The 13,544-nt window shown below is 46.9% G+C and overlaps 1 protein-coding gene across 10 annotated transcripts in view; it reads left to right on the top strand.

The window, feature by feature from the left end:
* Positions 1-13,544, top strand: part of EPB41L2 (erythrocyte membrane protein band 4.1 like 2) — a 451,080-nt gene that overhangs the window by 410,064 nt on the left and 27,472 nt on the right. For all 10 annotated transcript variants that reach the window (XM_033936201.1, XM_033936204.1, XM_033936198.1 and 7 more), the window contains one exon: positions 11,694-11,792. In XM_033936201.1, the coding sequence (XP_033792092.1) occupies positions 11,694-11,792 (99 nt within the window). The remainder of the gene's footprint in view (positions 1-11,693; positions 11,793-13,544) is intronic.

Genomic DNA, 13,544 nt, shown 5'->3' with positions numbered 1-13,544 from the left:
CAACGCGCGATTTCACTCACGGACCCTCACCGGCGCTGTTTGCAGTGTTTGGGTCCTGACCACATTCCGAAATCGTGCAGGCCTTGCTCTACCCTTACCGCACGCTCATTCAAACGGCGTTGCCTATTGTGGGAATCGATGTTCAAGATGGACGCAGCTAAGGATCCTTCAGCCTCCACTTCATCTGATACCTCCCCGGTTCGGGCGAAACCGGTATCGACCCCTCCTGCATCGAGTGTGGTGAAACCGGCATCGTTCATCCCGACAACATCCACGAGCTCGACGTCGGTGCCTGCCCCGGTCTCCTCGGTTCAGGTACCTCTTCCTTCCACAGTACCACCAGTGGTCATCAAAGTGCCGAAAGCTACTAAGCAGAAGCACTCGACCTCGAAGGAGCGCGATGACCGTGCAGGAGGACCCCCTTTCGGTGCGGATCCCTCCTTATCGGCTTCGCTACGGTCCATGCTGGAAGCTCAATTCGTTGAGCTTATGCAGACCATCGGACCCGGGCTCATCGCTGCCATACAGGGTGACCTCCCGGTACCGGTCCAAAGGGGCGGTCCGCCCCCTCCCCCTCCCCCACGCTGTTCGGCCTCGAAAACCGACGAGGACGAACGGGGGAGAGCGGCGATGCCCATGCGGCAAGCCTCCCTTACCGATATGCCGCCATTAGAGCCCATTACGCCTCCGCGCCAACATGGGACCAGACCTCCGATCGATACTCAAAGCCCTGGGCATAGTCAGGAAGAGTTCTTCCATACTCCTTACCAGACTTGGGTAGCATCGCAAGAATCCGCATCGCAACCCCAGTTGCGATCCACCGCTTCCAGCCCTATCCACCACTTGGGGGCCTCGGGAGACCATGCGATGCACAGACGATCCCGATCCCCGTCCCGCCACCGAGACGGGCACCGATCAAGACACTCATCCTGGCACTCTTCACGCCAGTCGGAGGTGTCACCGCAGAAAAAACTGCAACGTATGGGATACTCCTCATCAGAGGTGTCCCCTCCGGAGGGACCGGAGTACGAGGAGACAACCGTACCCGATTCTCCTTGCCACTCCCCGATGTCCATGGATCCGGAGGCCTCTTCCTCCTCCAGCCCGTCCCACAGACCGACGCTGGCGGATCAATTGTCTTTCTCATCATTCCTCCGACAAATGGCGGATGATCTGGATGTGACCCTTGACACGGGCTCCCGATACTCCAAAGAGTATCTGGACACCATGCATTTACCTAACCCTCCAACGGAGTCGCTTCGGCTCCCCCTGCATAAATTGCTGGATCAGACCTTCATGCAGTGTTTCGAAACACCGTACTCCATACCGGCGATTCCCAGCAAACTCGATGCTCGATACCGCATCGTGCACCATAAAGGGTTTGAGGGCCCTCAACTCTCCCACCAATCCCTACTGGTCGAGTCCTCTCTCAAACGCTCTCATCCCTCTCAGGTCTACGCCTCTGTACCGCCGGGCCGAGAGGGGAGAACGATGGACAAATTTGGTAGAAAATTCTATCAAAACTCCATGATGGCGTCACGGGTGCTGAACTACAATTTCTTTTTCTCTTCCTATCTGGAGTTCTTCTTGCCGGTGCTCCGCAAGTTCACTCCGTTCATAGACACCCAAGCTCGATTCGAGTTCGAGGAAGTGGTAGCCTCCCTCTCCCAATTACGCCTCCAGCTGATGCAATCCTCCTTCGATGCATTCGAACTCTCGGCACGTGCTGCTGCAAGCGCGGTAGCCATGCGTCGCCTGGCATGGCTCCGTACAATCGATATGGATCCCAACCTCCAGGACAGACTCGCCAACGTACCATGTGCGGGAGCTGACCTGTTCGATGAGTCTATCGAAACTGTTACCAAGAAGCTGTCGGATCACGAAAAATCTTTTCAATCCATCCTGCGGCCCAAACCCAAACCTCAACAGTCTCGACCTTCCAGGCCACCCCTGATTTACCAGCGGCGTTACATGCCCAGACAAACGCCTGCTGCGAGACAACCTGCGAAGAGACAACCTCCCCAGAAGTCTCAGCAAAAACCTCAGCCACCGGCTGCACCTAAGGCTCCCCAGCCCTTTTGACTCCCCTCCTGGGAGCATAACCGACACCGTTCTGCACCCCTCAGCCTCTCCCATAGGGGGCCGCCTCCATCTTTTTTACCATCGATGGGAGGCCATAACCACGGACCTATGGGTCCTTACCATCATAAGAGAAGGATACTCTCTTCACTTCCATCGGGTCCCCCCGGACCATCCTCCAAGAGAGTATCCTTCAAGCTCGACACAGACCGCCCTTCTTCTTCAGGAAGTCCAAACCTTACTTCAGCTTCGAGCTGTCGAGCCGGTCCCGTCAGACCAATTGAACCGAGGGTTTTACTCCCGGTACTTCCTCGTCCCGAAGAAAACGGGCGACCTGCGACCCATTTTAGACCTTCGGGCCCTCAACAAGTTTCTGGTCAAAGAGAAGTTTCGCATGTTGACTTTGGCTTCTCTATACCCCCTCCTCGAGCAGAACAACTGGTTATGCTCCCTGGATCTCAAGGAGGCCTACACTCACATCCCCATTCACCCGGCCTCCCGAAAGTTCCTCAGATTTCGGGTGGGAAATCTGCACCTACAGTATCGAGTGCTACCATTCGGCCTCTCTTCGTCCCCCAGAGTCTTCACAAAGTGCCTGGTGGTAGTGGCCGCGGCACTCCGGGACAGGGGTCTACAGGTGTTCCCATACCTCGACGACTGGCTCATCAAGGCCCCGTCAGCCCCAGAGGTCACTTCGGCGGTCTTGGCTACAACCTACTTCCTCCAGAATTTGGGCTTCGAGATCAACTTTTCCAAGTCTCATCTACAACCCACCCAGTCCCTCCCCTTCATCGGAGCGGTCCTGGACACCACTCTACTCCGAGCATTCCTGCCGCTGCAACGCATGGAGTCCCTTCTTCATCTCTGCCAGTCGGTGTCTACTCGCCAAACCCTACCGGCGAGACAACTGATGGTGCTCCTGGGCCATATGGCCTCCACAGTACATGTGACACCCTTTGCCAGACTCCATCTCAGGATCCCCCAGTGGACCCTGGCATCACAGTGGAATCAGACGTCCGATCCACTAACCAAACACATCTTAGTCACACCTGCTCTTCGGCAGTCTCTACTTTGGTGGATGACCTCTTCGAATCTATCCAGAGGTTTGCTGTTGCACTCACCCCCCCATCAGAAAGTTCTCACAACCGATTCGTCGAACTATGCATGGGGGGCCCACCTGGATGGTCTCCGCACCCAAGGATTCTGGACCAGTGCGGAAAGACTACATCAAATCAATCTACTGGAGCTCAGAGCCATCTTCAATGCGCTCCAAGCTTTCCAACACCTACTTCACGACATGGTGATCCTCATTCGCACAGACAATCAGGCCGCCATGTATTATATCAACAAGCAAGGAGGCACGGGCTCGGCCCTCCTTTGCCAGGAAGCTCTACGAGTCTGGGACTGGGCGGTGCGCCACAACGCCTTCCTCAGAGCTGTCTACATTCAGGGGGAGAACAACGTCTTAGCAGACAAACTAAGTCGTCTGCTACAACCGCACGAATGGACTCTCCATTCCAGCCCCCTTCACCAGATCTTCACACAGTGGGGGACGCCTCAGATAGACCTCTTTGCGGCTCCCCACAACTCCAAACTGCCTCAGTTTTGCTCCAGGATCTACACTCCTCATCGCCTCGAGGCAGATGCTTTTCTACTGAACTGGGGGAAACGATTTCTATATGCGTTCCCACCATTCCCGCTGATCCAGAAGACTCTGGTCAAGCTGAAACTCGAACAGGCCACCATGATTCTAATAGCTCCTCGGTGGCCCAGACAACCTTGGTTCTCCCTCCTACTTCAACTCAGCAGCAGGGAACCAGTACCACTTCCAGTGTTTCCTTCACTACTTACTCAACATCAAGGATCACTGCTTCATCCCAACCTGCAGTCTCTCCACCTGACAGCTTGGTTCCTCTCAACGTAACCCCTCACCAATTCTCACAAGAAGTGAGGGAGGTCTTGGAAGCTTCCAGGAAGCCCGCCACTCGACAATGCTACTCCCAGAAATGGACTAGATTCTCCTCATGGTGTGTTTCTAAATCAAAGGAACCTCAGCGAGCTTCCTTATCCTCCGTGCTGGACTATCTCCTACACCTATCTCAATCTGGGCTCAAGTCTACATCCATACGAGTCCACCTGAGCGCTATTGCGGCGTTCCACCAGCCCCTACAAAGGAAACCCCTCTCGGCCCATCCGGTGGTCGCCAGATTTATGAAAGGACTCTTCCATGTTAACCCTTCTCTCAAACCACCCCCAGTAGTTTGGGACCTCAATGTAGTCCTTTCCCGTCTCATGAAGCCCCCGTTTGAACCACTCAACAGGGCCCCTCTTAAGTATCTCACCTGGAAAGTGCTTTTTCTTGTAGCCCTTACGTCCGCTCGCAGAGTCAGCGAACTCCAGGCACTGATGGCGGATCCACCATTCACAGTATTCCATCATGACAAGGTGGTCCTCCGCACTCACCCGAAATTCCTGCCTAAGGTGGTCTCCGAATTTCATCTCAACCAATCCATTGTACTTCCAGTATTCTTCCCTAAGCCCCATTCTCACCACGGAGAATCGGCCCTTCACACTCTAGACTGTAAACGTGCTTTGGCTTTCTACCTGGATCGCACCAAGCCACACAGAACCACTCCTCAACTTTTTGTCTCCTTCGATCCTAATAAGTTTGGAAGACCCGTATCAAAGCGCACCATCTCTAATTGGATGGCGGCTTGTATCTCTTTCTGCTATGCCCAGGCTGGATTATCACTTCCTTGTAAGGTCACAGCCCATAAGGTCAGAGCAATGGCAGCCTCAGTAGCATTCCTCAGATCAACACCAATCGAGGAAATTTGTAAGGCTGCCACCTGGTCCTCGGTTCACACATTCACCTCACATTACTGTCTGGATACTCTCTCCAGACGGGATGGACAGTTTGGCCAAACAGTATTGAAAAATTTATTCTCTTAAGTCGCCAACTCCCCCTCCATCCCACTGAGGTTAGCTTAGAGGTCACCCACTAGTGAGAATACCTGCCTGCTTGTCCTGGGATAAAGCAATGTTACTTACCGTAACAGTTGTTATCCAGGGACAGCAGGCAGCTATTCTCACGTCCCACCCACCTCCCCTGGGTTGGCTTCTCAGGCTAGCTACCTGAACTGAGGAGACACGCCCGGATCTCCGGGCGGGAAGGCACCGGCGCATGCGCGGTGCGGGCATCTAGAAACTTTTAAGTTTCTATAAGCAACACGTGCTTGTGAGACGTCCGTACCGGGGCTCTGTCTGATGACATCACCCACTAGTGAGAATAGCTGCCTGCTGTCCCTGGATAACAACTGTTACGGTAAGTAACATTGCTTTTCCTAACATTGCCCCTGAATCTACCACCCCTCAACCTCAAATTATGTCCTCTGGTTTTACCATTTTCCTTTCTCTGGAAAAGATTTTGTTCTACATTAATACCCTTTAAGTATTTGAACGTCTGAATCATATCTCCCCTGTCTCTCCTTTCCTCTAGGGTATACATATTCAGGGCTTCCAGTCTCTCCTCATACGTCTTCTGGCGCAAGCCTCCTATCATTTTCGTCGCCATCCTCTGGACCGCCTCAAGTCTTCTTACGTCTTTCGCCAGATACGGTCTCCAAAACTGAACACAATACTCCAAGTGGGGCCTCACCAATGACCTGTACAGGGGCATCAACACCTTCTTCCTTCTACTGACTACGCCTCTCTTTATACAGCCCAGAATCCTTCTGGCAGCAGCCACTGCCTTGTCACACTGTTTTTTTCGCCTTTAGATCTTCGGACACTATCACCCCAAGGTCCCTCTCCCCGTCCGTGCATATCAGCTTCTCTCCTCCCAGCATATACGGTTCCTTCCTATTATTAATCCCCAAATGCATTACTCTGCATTTCTTTGCATTGAATTTTAGTTGCCAGGCATTAGACCATTCCTCTAACTTTTGCAGATCCTTTTTCATATTTTCCACTCCCTCTTCGGTGTCTACTCTGTTACAAATCTTGGTATCATCTGCAAAAAGGCACACTTTTCCTTCTAACCCTTCAGCAATGTCACTTACATACATATTGAACAGGATTGGCCCCAGCACCGAACCCTGAGGGACTCCACTAGTCACCTTTCCTTCCTTCGAGCGACTTCCATTAACCACCACCCTCTGGCGTCTGTCCGACAGCCAGTTTCTGACCCAGTTCACCACTTTGGGTCCTAACTTCAGCCCTTCAAGTTTGTCCAACAGCCTCCTATGAGGAACTGTATCAAAGGCTTTGCTGAAATCCAAGTAAATTACATCTAGCATATGTCCTCGATCCAGCTCTCTGGTCACCCAATCAAAAAATTCAATCAGGTTCGTTTGGCACGATTTACCTTTTGTAAAGCCATGTTGCCTCGGATCCTGTAACCCATTAGATTCAAGGAAATACACTATCCTTTCTTTCAGCAACACTTCCATTATTTTTCCAACAACTGAAGTGAGGCTCACCGGCCTGTAGTTTCCTGCTTCATCCCTGTGACCACTTTTATGAATAGGGACCACATCCGCTCTCCTCCAATCCCCAGGAATCATTCCCGTCTCCAGAGATTTGTTGAACAAGTCTTTAATAGGACTCGCCAGAACCTCTCTGAGTTCCCTTAGTATCCTGGGATGGATCCCGTCTGGTCCCATCGCTTTGTCCACCTTCAGTTTTTCAAGTTGCTCATAAACACCCTCCTCCGTGAACGGCGCAGAATCTACTCCATTTTTTCATGTAACTTTGCCGGACAATCTCGGTCCTTCTCCAGGATTTTCTTCTGTGAACACAGAACAGAAGTATTTGTTTAGCACATTTGCTTTCTCCTCATCACTCTCCACATATTTGTTCCCAGCATCTTTTAGCCTAGCAATTCCATTTTTTATCTTCCTCCTTTCACTAATATATCTGAAAAAATTTTTATCTCCCTTTTTTACATTTTTAGCCATTTGTTCTTCCGCCTGTGCCTTCGCCAAACGTATCTCTCTCTTGGCTTCTTTCAGAAGGTTGGGAGATTAAAAATGGCTCAAACTGCTGTGACCTGTTTAAGTCAAGGCTGAAAATAAGTCCAACATTGCTCGCTCTCTCTTACCTTCCCTCCTCTTCTTGGTCCAACATTGCCTCCTTTTATCCTTTTAGACAAGCAGGCAGCATATTCTCATATGTGGGGTGATGTCATCCACAGAGCCCGGTACAGACAGTGGTAAAGTATACTATCACTTTAAGCTTTTAGCAAAGCTTTGAGACTGCCCGCACCACGCATGTGCGAGTGCCTGATTTGAACTTTGTTCCCTTGAGTTGCCTTCCCGCTTCACTTTTTTTCAATTTTTACTTCTTCGTTTTTATTTTTGATCTTATTTCTTTAAATCCAAATAAAAATAGTTTTCAGTGTGAGAGGCCTTTTGGCAATCATAAAGTCTTTGCCTCTGCTGACATTGTCAACGGCTTTTCAGTCTTCTTTTTACTCCACCACGGTATCGTCTTCTTCTGCTTTTCTGAGTCTGGGACTAAGTAAAGAAAAAGTAAAAAACAAAAACAACAAACTAACAAAATTTTTCTTATTTCTAAATGTTATTCTCTTTTAGAATATTAGGCTTGGAGTCAGATTTCCAGCAACTTGGACTTTTTTGTGGTACCGATTCTTGTCGGTACTGGTGGACATCGACATCAATTAACATCTTTGGCATATTTAGCATCAAGTCTCTTGATGCATGTCTCTCATCGATGCCATCGTTCTTTGATACAGGCTATCATTTCTGAAGCACATCATCAGTTGAGGCAACAACGCTTCGATACCTGTTGTACCTTCGGTACCAGCATGCAATACCAGTGCCTCCTCTTCATACATCAAGATCTTCCCTAGTGTCATAAACATTTTCAGCATTGAGTCTCTTGATGCATGCCTTTCATCGCCACCATCTTTCTCGATGCAGGCTATCAATTCTGAAGCGTTCTGCCTCTTCTGGTATCAACACTTCAATACCTTGCTGCACTTATGGTGCCACTTCAAGGCATATGGTACCTGTGAATCTATTCATTTTGTTCAACATCGGAGGACTATGTAATGTAATGTAATGTAATGTAATTTATTTCTTATATACCGCTACATCCGTTAGGTTCGCATTATGTTACCCTCAAAAACATCAATGGTACTAACGGAAGAGCAATGGTACCAGTGCACTCCTTCCAAGATTAACTGAAGGGCTTCTTCAAGAGGGATATCTGTGACATTTTTAAGATGCATGCATCACCTATGCTACCATCGAATCCCTCGGTACCAGCCCATGCTGAACATAGCACATAAAGGCCCACAGGTACCGACTAAAATTTTTTCTTCAAAGCATCGATGAACATTGAGATCTCCTGACATCATCATGGTACCAATTCCCCTCCCTTTCATGTCATTGATCCGGTGTTCCCAAAAACCTACAATCTGACTGCCCTGAGTAGGCCTGCTCTTGCCATGAGACTAGCAGTGACACAGACAAACCGCATACTGCATGGCAGAAGGCTCCTGTACTCTGCTGTGAAACATCACAGAATGGATTCTTCATGAGTCGGTGGCCTTCTCCATTCCTCATCTTTTCATTAAATTAGTTCTTCTCGACATGTCTTAATCCAGAATCTTCTGAAGTACCAGATATGGATTTTAAACTGTCTTCACACTACTGATACTGAGTGTGAGCCTACATTATCTGCTCCAGAATCCTATGGGATCCCTTCAAATCCATCTCCTTCTTTTTTTTCCTGAGGCAGATACTCTCAGCTTGGAGTCAGATACTGAGCCTAGAGCAGATCTTGGATACTTTGGATTATGATGAGCCTCCTACAGAACTTCTTAAGTTGTCTCTGTACTCTTTTTCAGGATGCACTCTTTAAGAGCTGGGAGATCCCTCTTTCTCTTACTATTGTTCCCAGCAAGATTAGAAACATAGAAACATGATAGCAGATAAAGGCTAAATGGCCCATCTAGTCTGCTCATCTGCATGTGGCCTGGGTGTACAATGTTCAAGCAGATTACCTCAGAAGATACACATTAGACTCAGAAGAGTGGCTGTAGGCCATTGTAAGACGATGGGGTTGTCTGACATTCAGCCTCATGGCAACTGCAAAGAACAAAAAGGCAACTCAGTTCTTCAGCCAAAGATGTAAACCCAGAAGTGCAGGGCTAGACACCTTGGTTCAACTATGTCTAGAGACTAGACTGCTATATGTGTTCCCACCCTGGCCGGGTTGGCAGCACCAGATTGGCCCAAGCACCAATGGTACATGGTACAGCAGGAGCAAAATCTCAGACTCCAGGTGCACCAAGATTTGCCCTCACAGGGGCTGATTACCCTAGAAGATCTGGGACACTTTGGTCTTATGGCATGGCTCTAGAGCATGCAGCGCTAGTCCAGAAAGGATATTTAGAAGTTGTCATTACTACTTTCCTTTGAGCCAAAAAGCCAACAACTATTTCAGCATATGCTAAGGTGTGGGAGACATTTCATTGCTGGTGCAACAGAGAAAAGTTAGAGCCGATTAGAGCCCCAATCTTGTTGGTGCTATTATTCCTGCAAGAGGGCCTTGACAAGGGATTGGCAGTGGCGTCCCTTAAGGTTCAAGTGTCAGGGCTCTTATGCTTCTGGGGCCGAGAAAAGAGAACTTTGCTAGCAGCCCATCTGGACATAGTTTTTTTGAAAGGCACCCTGAGACTAAGTCCACCGATCCAAGATCCGTTTCCATCCTAAATCTCAATATAGCCTTAAAAGGACTCAGCAGGGCCCCATATGAGCCCTTACAGGAAGCTTCTCTCATGGATCTATCAGTCAAAGCAGTCTTCCTGGTAGCAATTACTTCTGCCAGAAGAGTCTCAGAATTGCAGATGCTGTTGTGCAAAGAGCCGTCCTTCAAGGTCATGGAAGTGGGAGTGACCTTGCATATGGTTCCCTTCTTCTTACCGAAAGTCATCTTAACCAAGAGGTTAGACTATCAGCATTTCATCCCACAGGGTCCAAGCAGAAAGGAAGGCCTGAAAGGCTCTGGATGTCTGGAGAGTTAGTAACATAGTAAATGATGGTAGATAAAAGACCTGAATGGTCCATCCAGTCTGTCCAAACATACAATCACTATAATTTAATGATTTAATTTAAATTGTTCTTTTTCTTAGATATTTTTGGGCCAGAAACCCAGTTCTCTTGAATTACCTGGTGGTCGCTAATGAGTTTGTCTCTCGGATCATCTTTTCATGTTAACTAATTAGGCAAGACAGGGCAGACCCTCTTCTAAGGCCACCATATCTAGATGGATTTGTAGAGTGATTTCCTCGGCCTACATCAGTTGTGGCAAACAACCACCTATCTAGTTAAAGGCATATTCAACAAGAAGAGTAGCCTCTTCGTGGGATAAATCTCGGGCAATTCCACCCGAAGTGATTTGTAGATCAACAACCTGGTCCTCCCTTAATATCTTCACCAAATTCTACAGGATGGACATAGCAGCACAGGAGGATGCCACTTTTAGGTCCTCGGTGGTACGAGCAGGCTTATCTAGCCCACCCTAGAGTTTGGGGATGACTTAGGTACATCCCTATGGTTCAACATACCATCCTTATTGCACTGGAAGAAGAGATTGGATTCTTACCTTAATAATATCCTTTTCATTAGATAGGGATGGTATGTTGTAAACCCCCTCCCCTGCACCCAGCAATTTATCTGATGTGCCTGCTTTCTACCTCAGGCTTGTTGGTCAGCTTCATAGCTAAGATTTCTCTGTCGGTCAGACTATTGGATTAGGAAGAAACTGTAAATAGAATTACAAAGGAGAAATGGTTGAGCTTCATAAATGTTCAGGCTGTTTGTTTTTTGAATTTATTTTTCCTCTCAGAGTTTTACTAATGTCTTAACTATTTTACTGTTTCTTCATTGTTTGCTTTAAATTCCTCTGACCAGATCAGACACCTGGGTTTGGCGAATTCCCTGTATCCCTCCTTTTCCTGTCTTCTGTAGGGCTATTGCCAGTTTTAGTACAAACTAAAGGGGGCAGCAGAGACTATGGAGGAGGAGTTGAAAAACTGTGATTGACATCTTCTGCAGTATGCTTGCGAGCACAGATGGATAACCCTATGGTTTAGCATATCATCCCTATCTACTGGAGTAGATACTACCAAGGTAAGAACCTAATCTCTTTTTATTAACTACCCCACTTGTGTTAAAATACAAAAAATGAACATAATAATATTTTCTTGTAGCAAGCTAAAAATATAAAAGTCACACTTATACAGTGAATGTAATCTTGTAACCCGTTCTGGGCTCCTTTGGGAGGACAGGCTAAATAAATGAATGAATAAATAAATAAACTTCAAATGTCTTATGATTCTATCAATCACAAGCTTAAATATATAAAATGTCAATTGCAGTTCTTCTATTCCAGTGGCCATCTATGATCCTATTTAATCAATTGTAAGCGGATAATAATGACAAAATAAATCATTCTTTCTGTTTCAAAACAATGCAATGATGGTTCATTATTTTTATTTCTAATAAATACTGAAAGATGAGCAAAAAATTTACAAGTGGTTCTAGACAAACAATATAACTTTGTCTTCATTTTGCTTTATAAAGATGGATGGCAGTGGAGACAGCGAGTCTGGTGTATTGATCGGTGCACAAACAATCACTTCTGAATCGGTTTCTACTACTATGACAACACATATCACAAAGGTAATATTAAAAAATGTGGTTTCTCCATTGCACACTGGTTTTGAGATTTAAAGAGAACATTTTCTTTTGGATCATTACGAGTAGTACTTTTCTCCTTGTTCTGCTCTGAAGTTGTGGTTACATTTTAGGGCTGAGATGCTAATCCGTTGATGGTGAGTCTATGCAGATTTAGCTGGGTAGAAAAAAATATTTCACTGCCTGGCTAAATTTTAAAAGCTTACCAATGGAATGTTTTGACCATACCTCTTTTATTACCCAACCACCATTTGTCCACAAAGTTAGTTTTAGAAAGGGGGACAATTTTGATTAGTCTGTATTTGGCTAAAATTTGATTTTAGTAAGGTCTTTTGAATATGTTTAGGTTTATTAAAATTTGATATACAATTAATACCAAAGAATCAAAGTGGTTTACAAAGTAATAACATTCAGAAAAGAACTCCATTATTTTATATATGCAGTAATCTAATCAAATCTAATCTTCATTTTATATACCGAATCTATTCCCTAAGGAGCTCGACTCGGTTTACAGTTCGTTAAAAAATGAAACATAACAAGTAAAAACTGTGGGATAAAAACAGAAATTGGTTAGATTAAATGGATGGAAGAAGTTAGAAAAAAGTATGCTGAATTGCTTAAAATTACTATACGACAGCTAAAATCAAATTAACTATTGTGAAAACAACCAGGTTTTTAAACTTATTTTGAAATTGAAATAATTGATCTACCAGTCTTAGAGAATCTGGAAGTCCATTCCAAATTCTCACCAAAGTAAAAGATTTACCATATTTTCACGCATATAACACGCGCGTTATACACAATTTTACAAACCGTGTATAGCCATGCGCGTTATATGCCCAACCCAATGAGGGAAGATCTTCGGGCACTGGCACTGGCACATCCTGTGCATTGGTGCTGGTGCCGGTGCCGGTGCCCAATCGGGTAAGAGATGTTTTGCAATGCTGGGGGGGATGTAGGATCGCGGGGGAGGGGGGGTGACGCGAGCGGGGGGGAGGATGCCGGTTCGCAGGGGGGATGCCGGATCGGATTGAAAAAAAAAAGTTGTAAAACGCACTCACACGTATAACGCACACGGTTATGCGCGGTTTGTAAAAATCGTGTATAACGTGCACGTTATATGCGTGAAAATACGGTAGTTTCTGGTTGGACTTCCTTCTGAATGTGCATTCAACATTTCTTTCTTTCTGCCTCCTGCATACTTCCTCTCCTCTGGACCTCATTCCCTTCCCCAACCAACATCTCTCTGTCCCTCCATGAGTCCAACTTTTCTTCCTCTCTCTTCCACCCTTTTTCTTCCTTTCTCCCCCCTCCTCTGTTATGATTTTGCTTCTCTGTGTTCTTCCTTAGGGTCTCTCCTCTTCTGTCTTTTCTGTCTGCACCTCCCATAGTCCAGCATCTGACTCCTGTCTTTCCCCTTTGGTCCAGGTCTCTCTCTATCTCTGTCTGTCTCTTTCTGTCTTTCTTCTGGTTGCAACCCCTCCTGCATGTCCAGCATTTGTTTTCCTTTCTTCCAGATATTTCTCTGCCTCTCTCTCTCCTTCCTTCCCCCTCCCTTCCTCCTTTAGTTCAGAATCTTTCCACCTCTCTAAAGTCTTTCTCTCTTCCCTCTATACACCCCCAAGTCCAACATCTGCCCCACCTCTCTTCTGCCTCCCCTTTGTTTCAAGTTTCTCCCTCTCTCTATCTTCCTTCTGCTAACATTTTTAGTCCTCCCACCTTTATTCCAGGTCTTTC

Source organism: Geotrypetes seraphini, chromosome 3, assembly GCF_902459505.1.
Source record: "Geotrypetes seraphini chromosome 3, aGeoSer1.1, whole genome shotgun sequence".
Taxonomy (NCBI): domain Eukaryota; kingdom Metazoa; phylum Chordata; class Amphibia; order Gymnophiona; family Dermophiidae; genus Geotrypetes; species Geotrypetes seraphini.
Note: the sequence above shows the minus strand (reverse complement) of the source record. Positions and strands in the feature narration are given on the sequence as shown.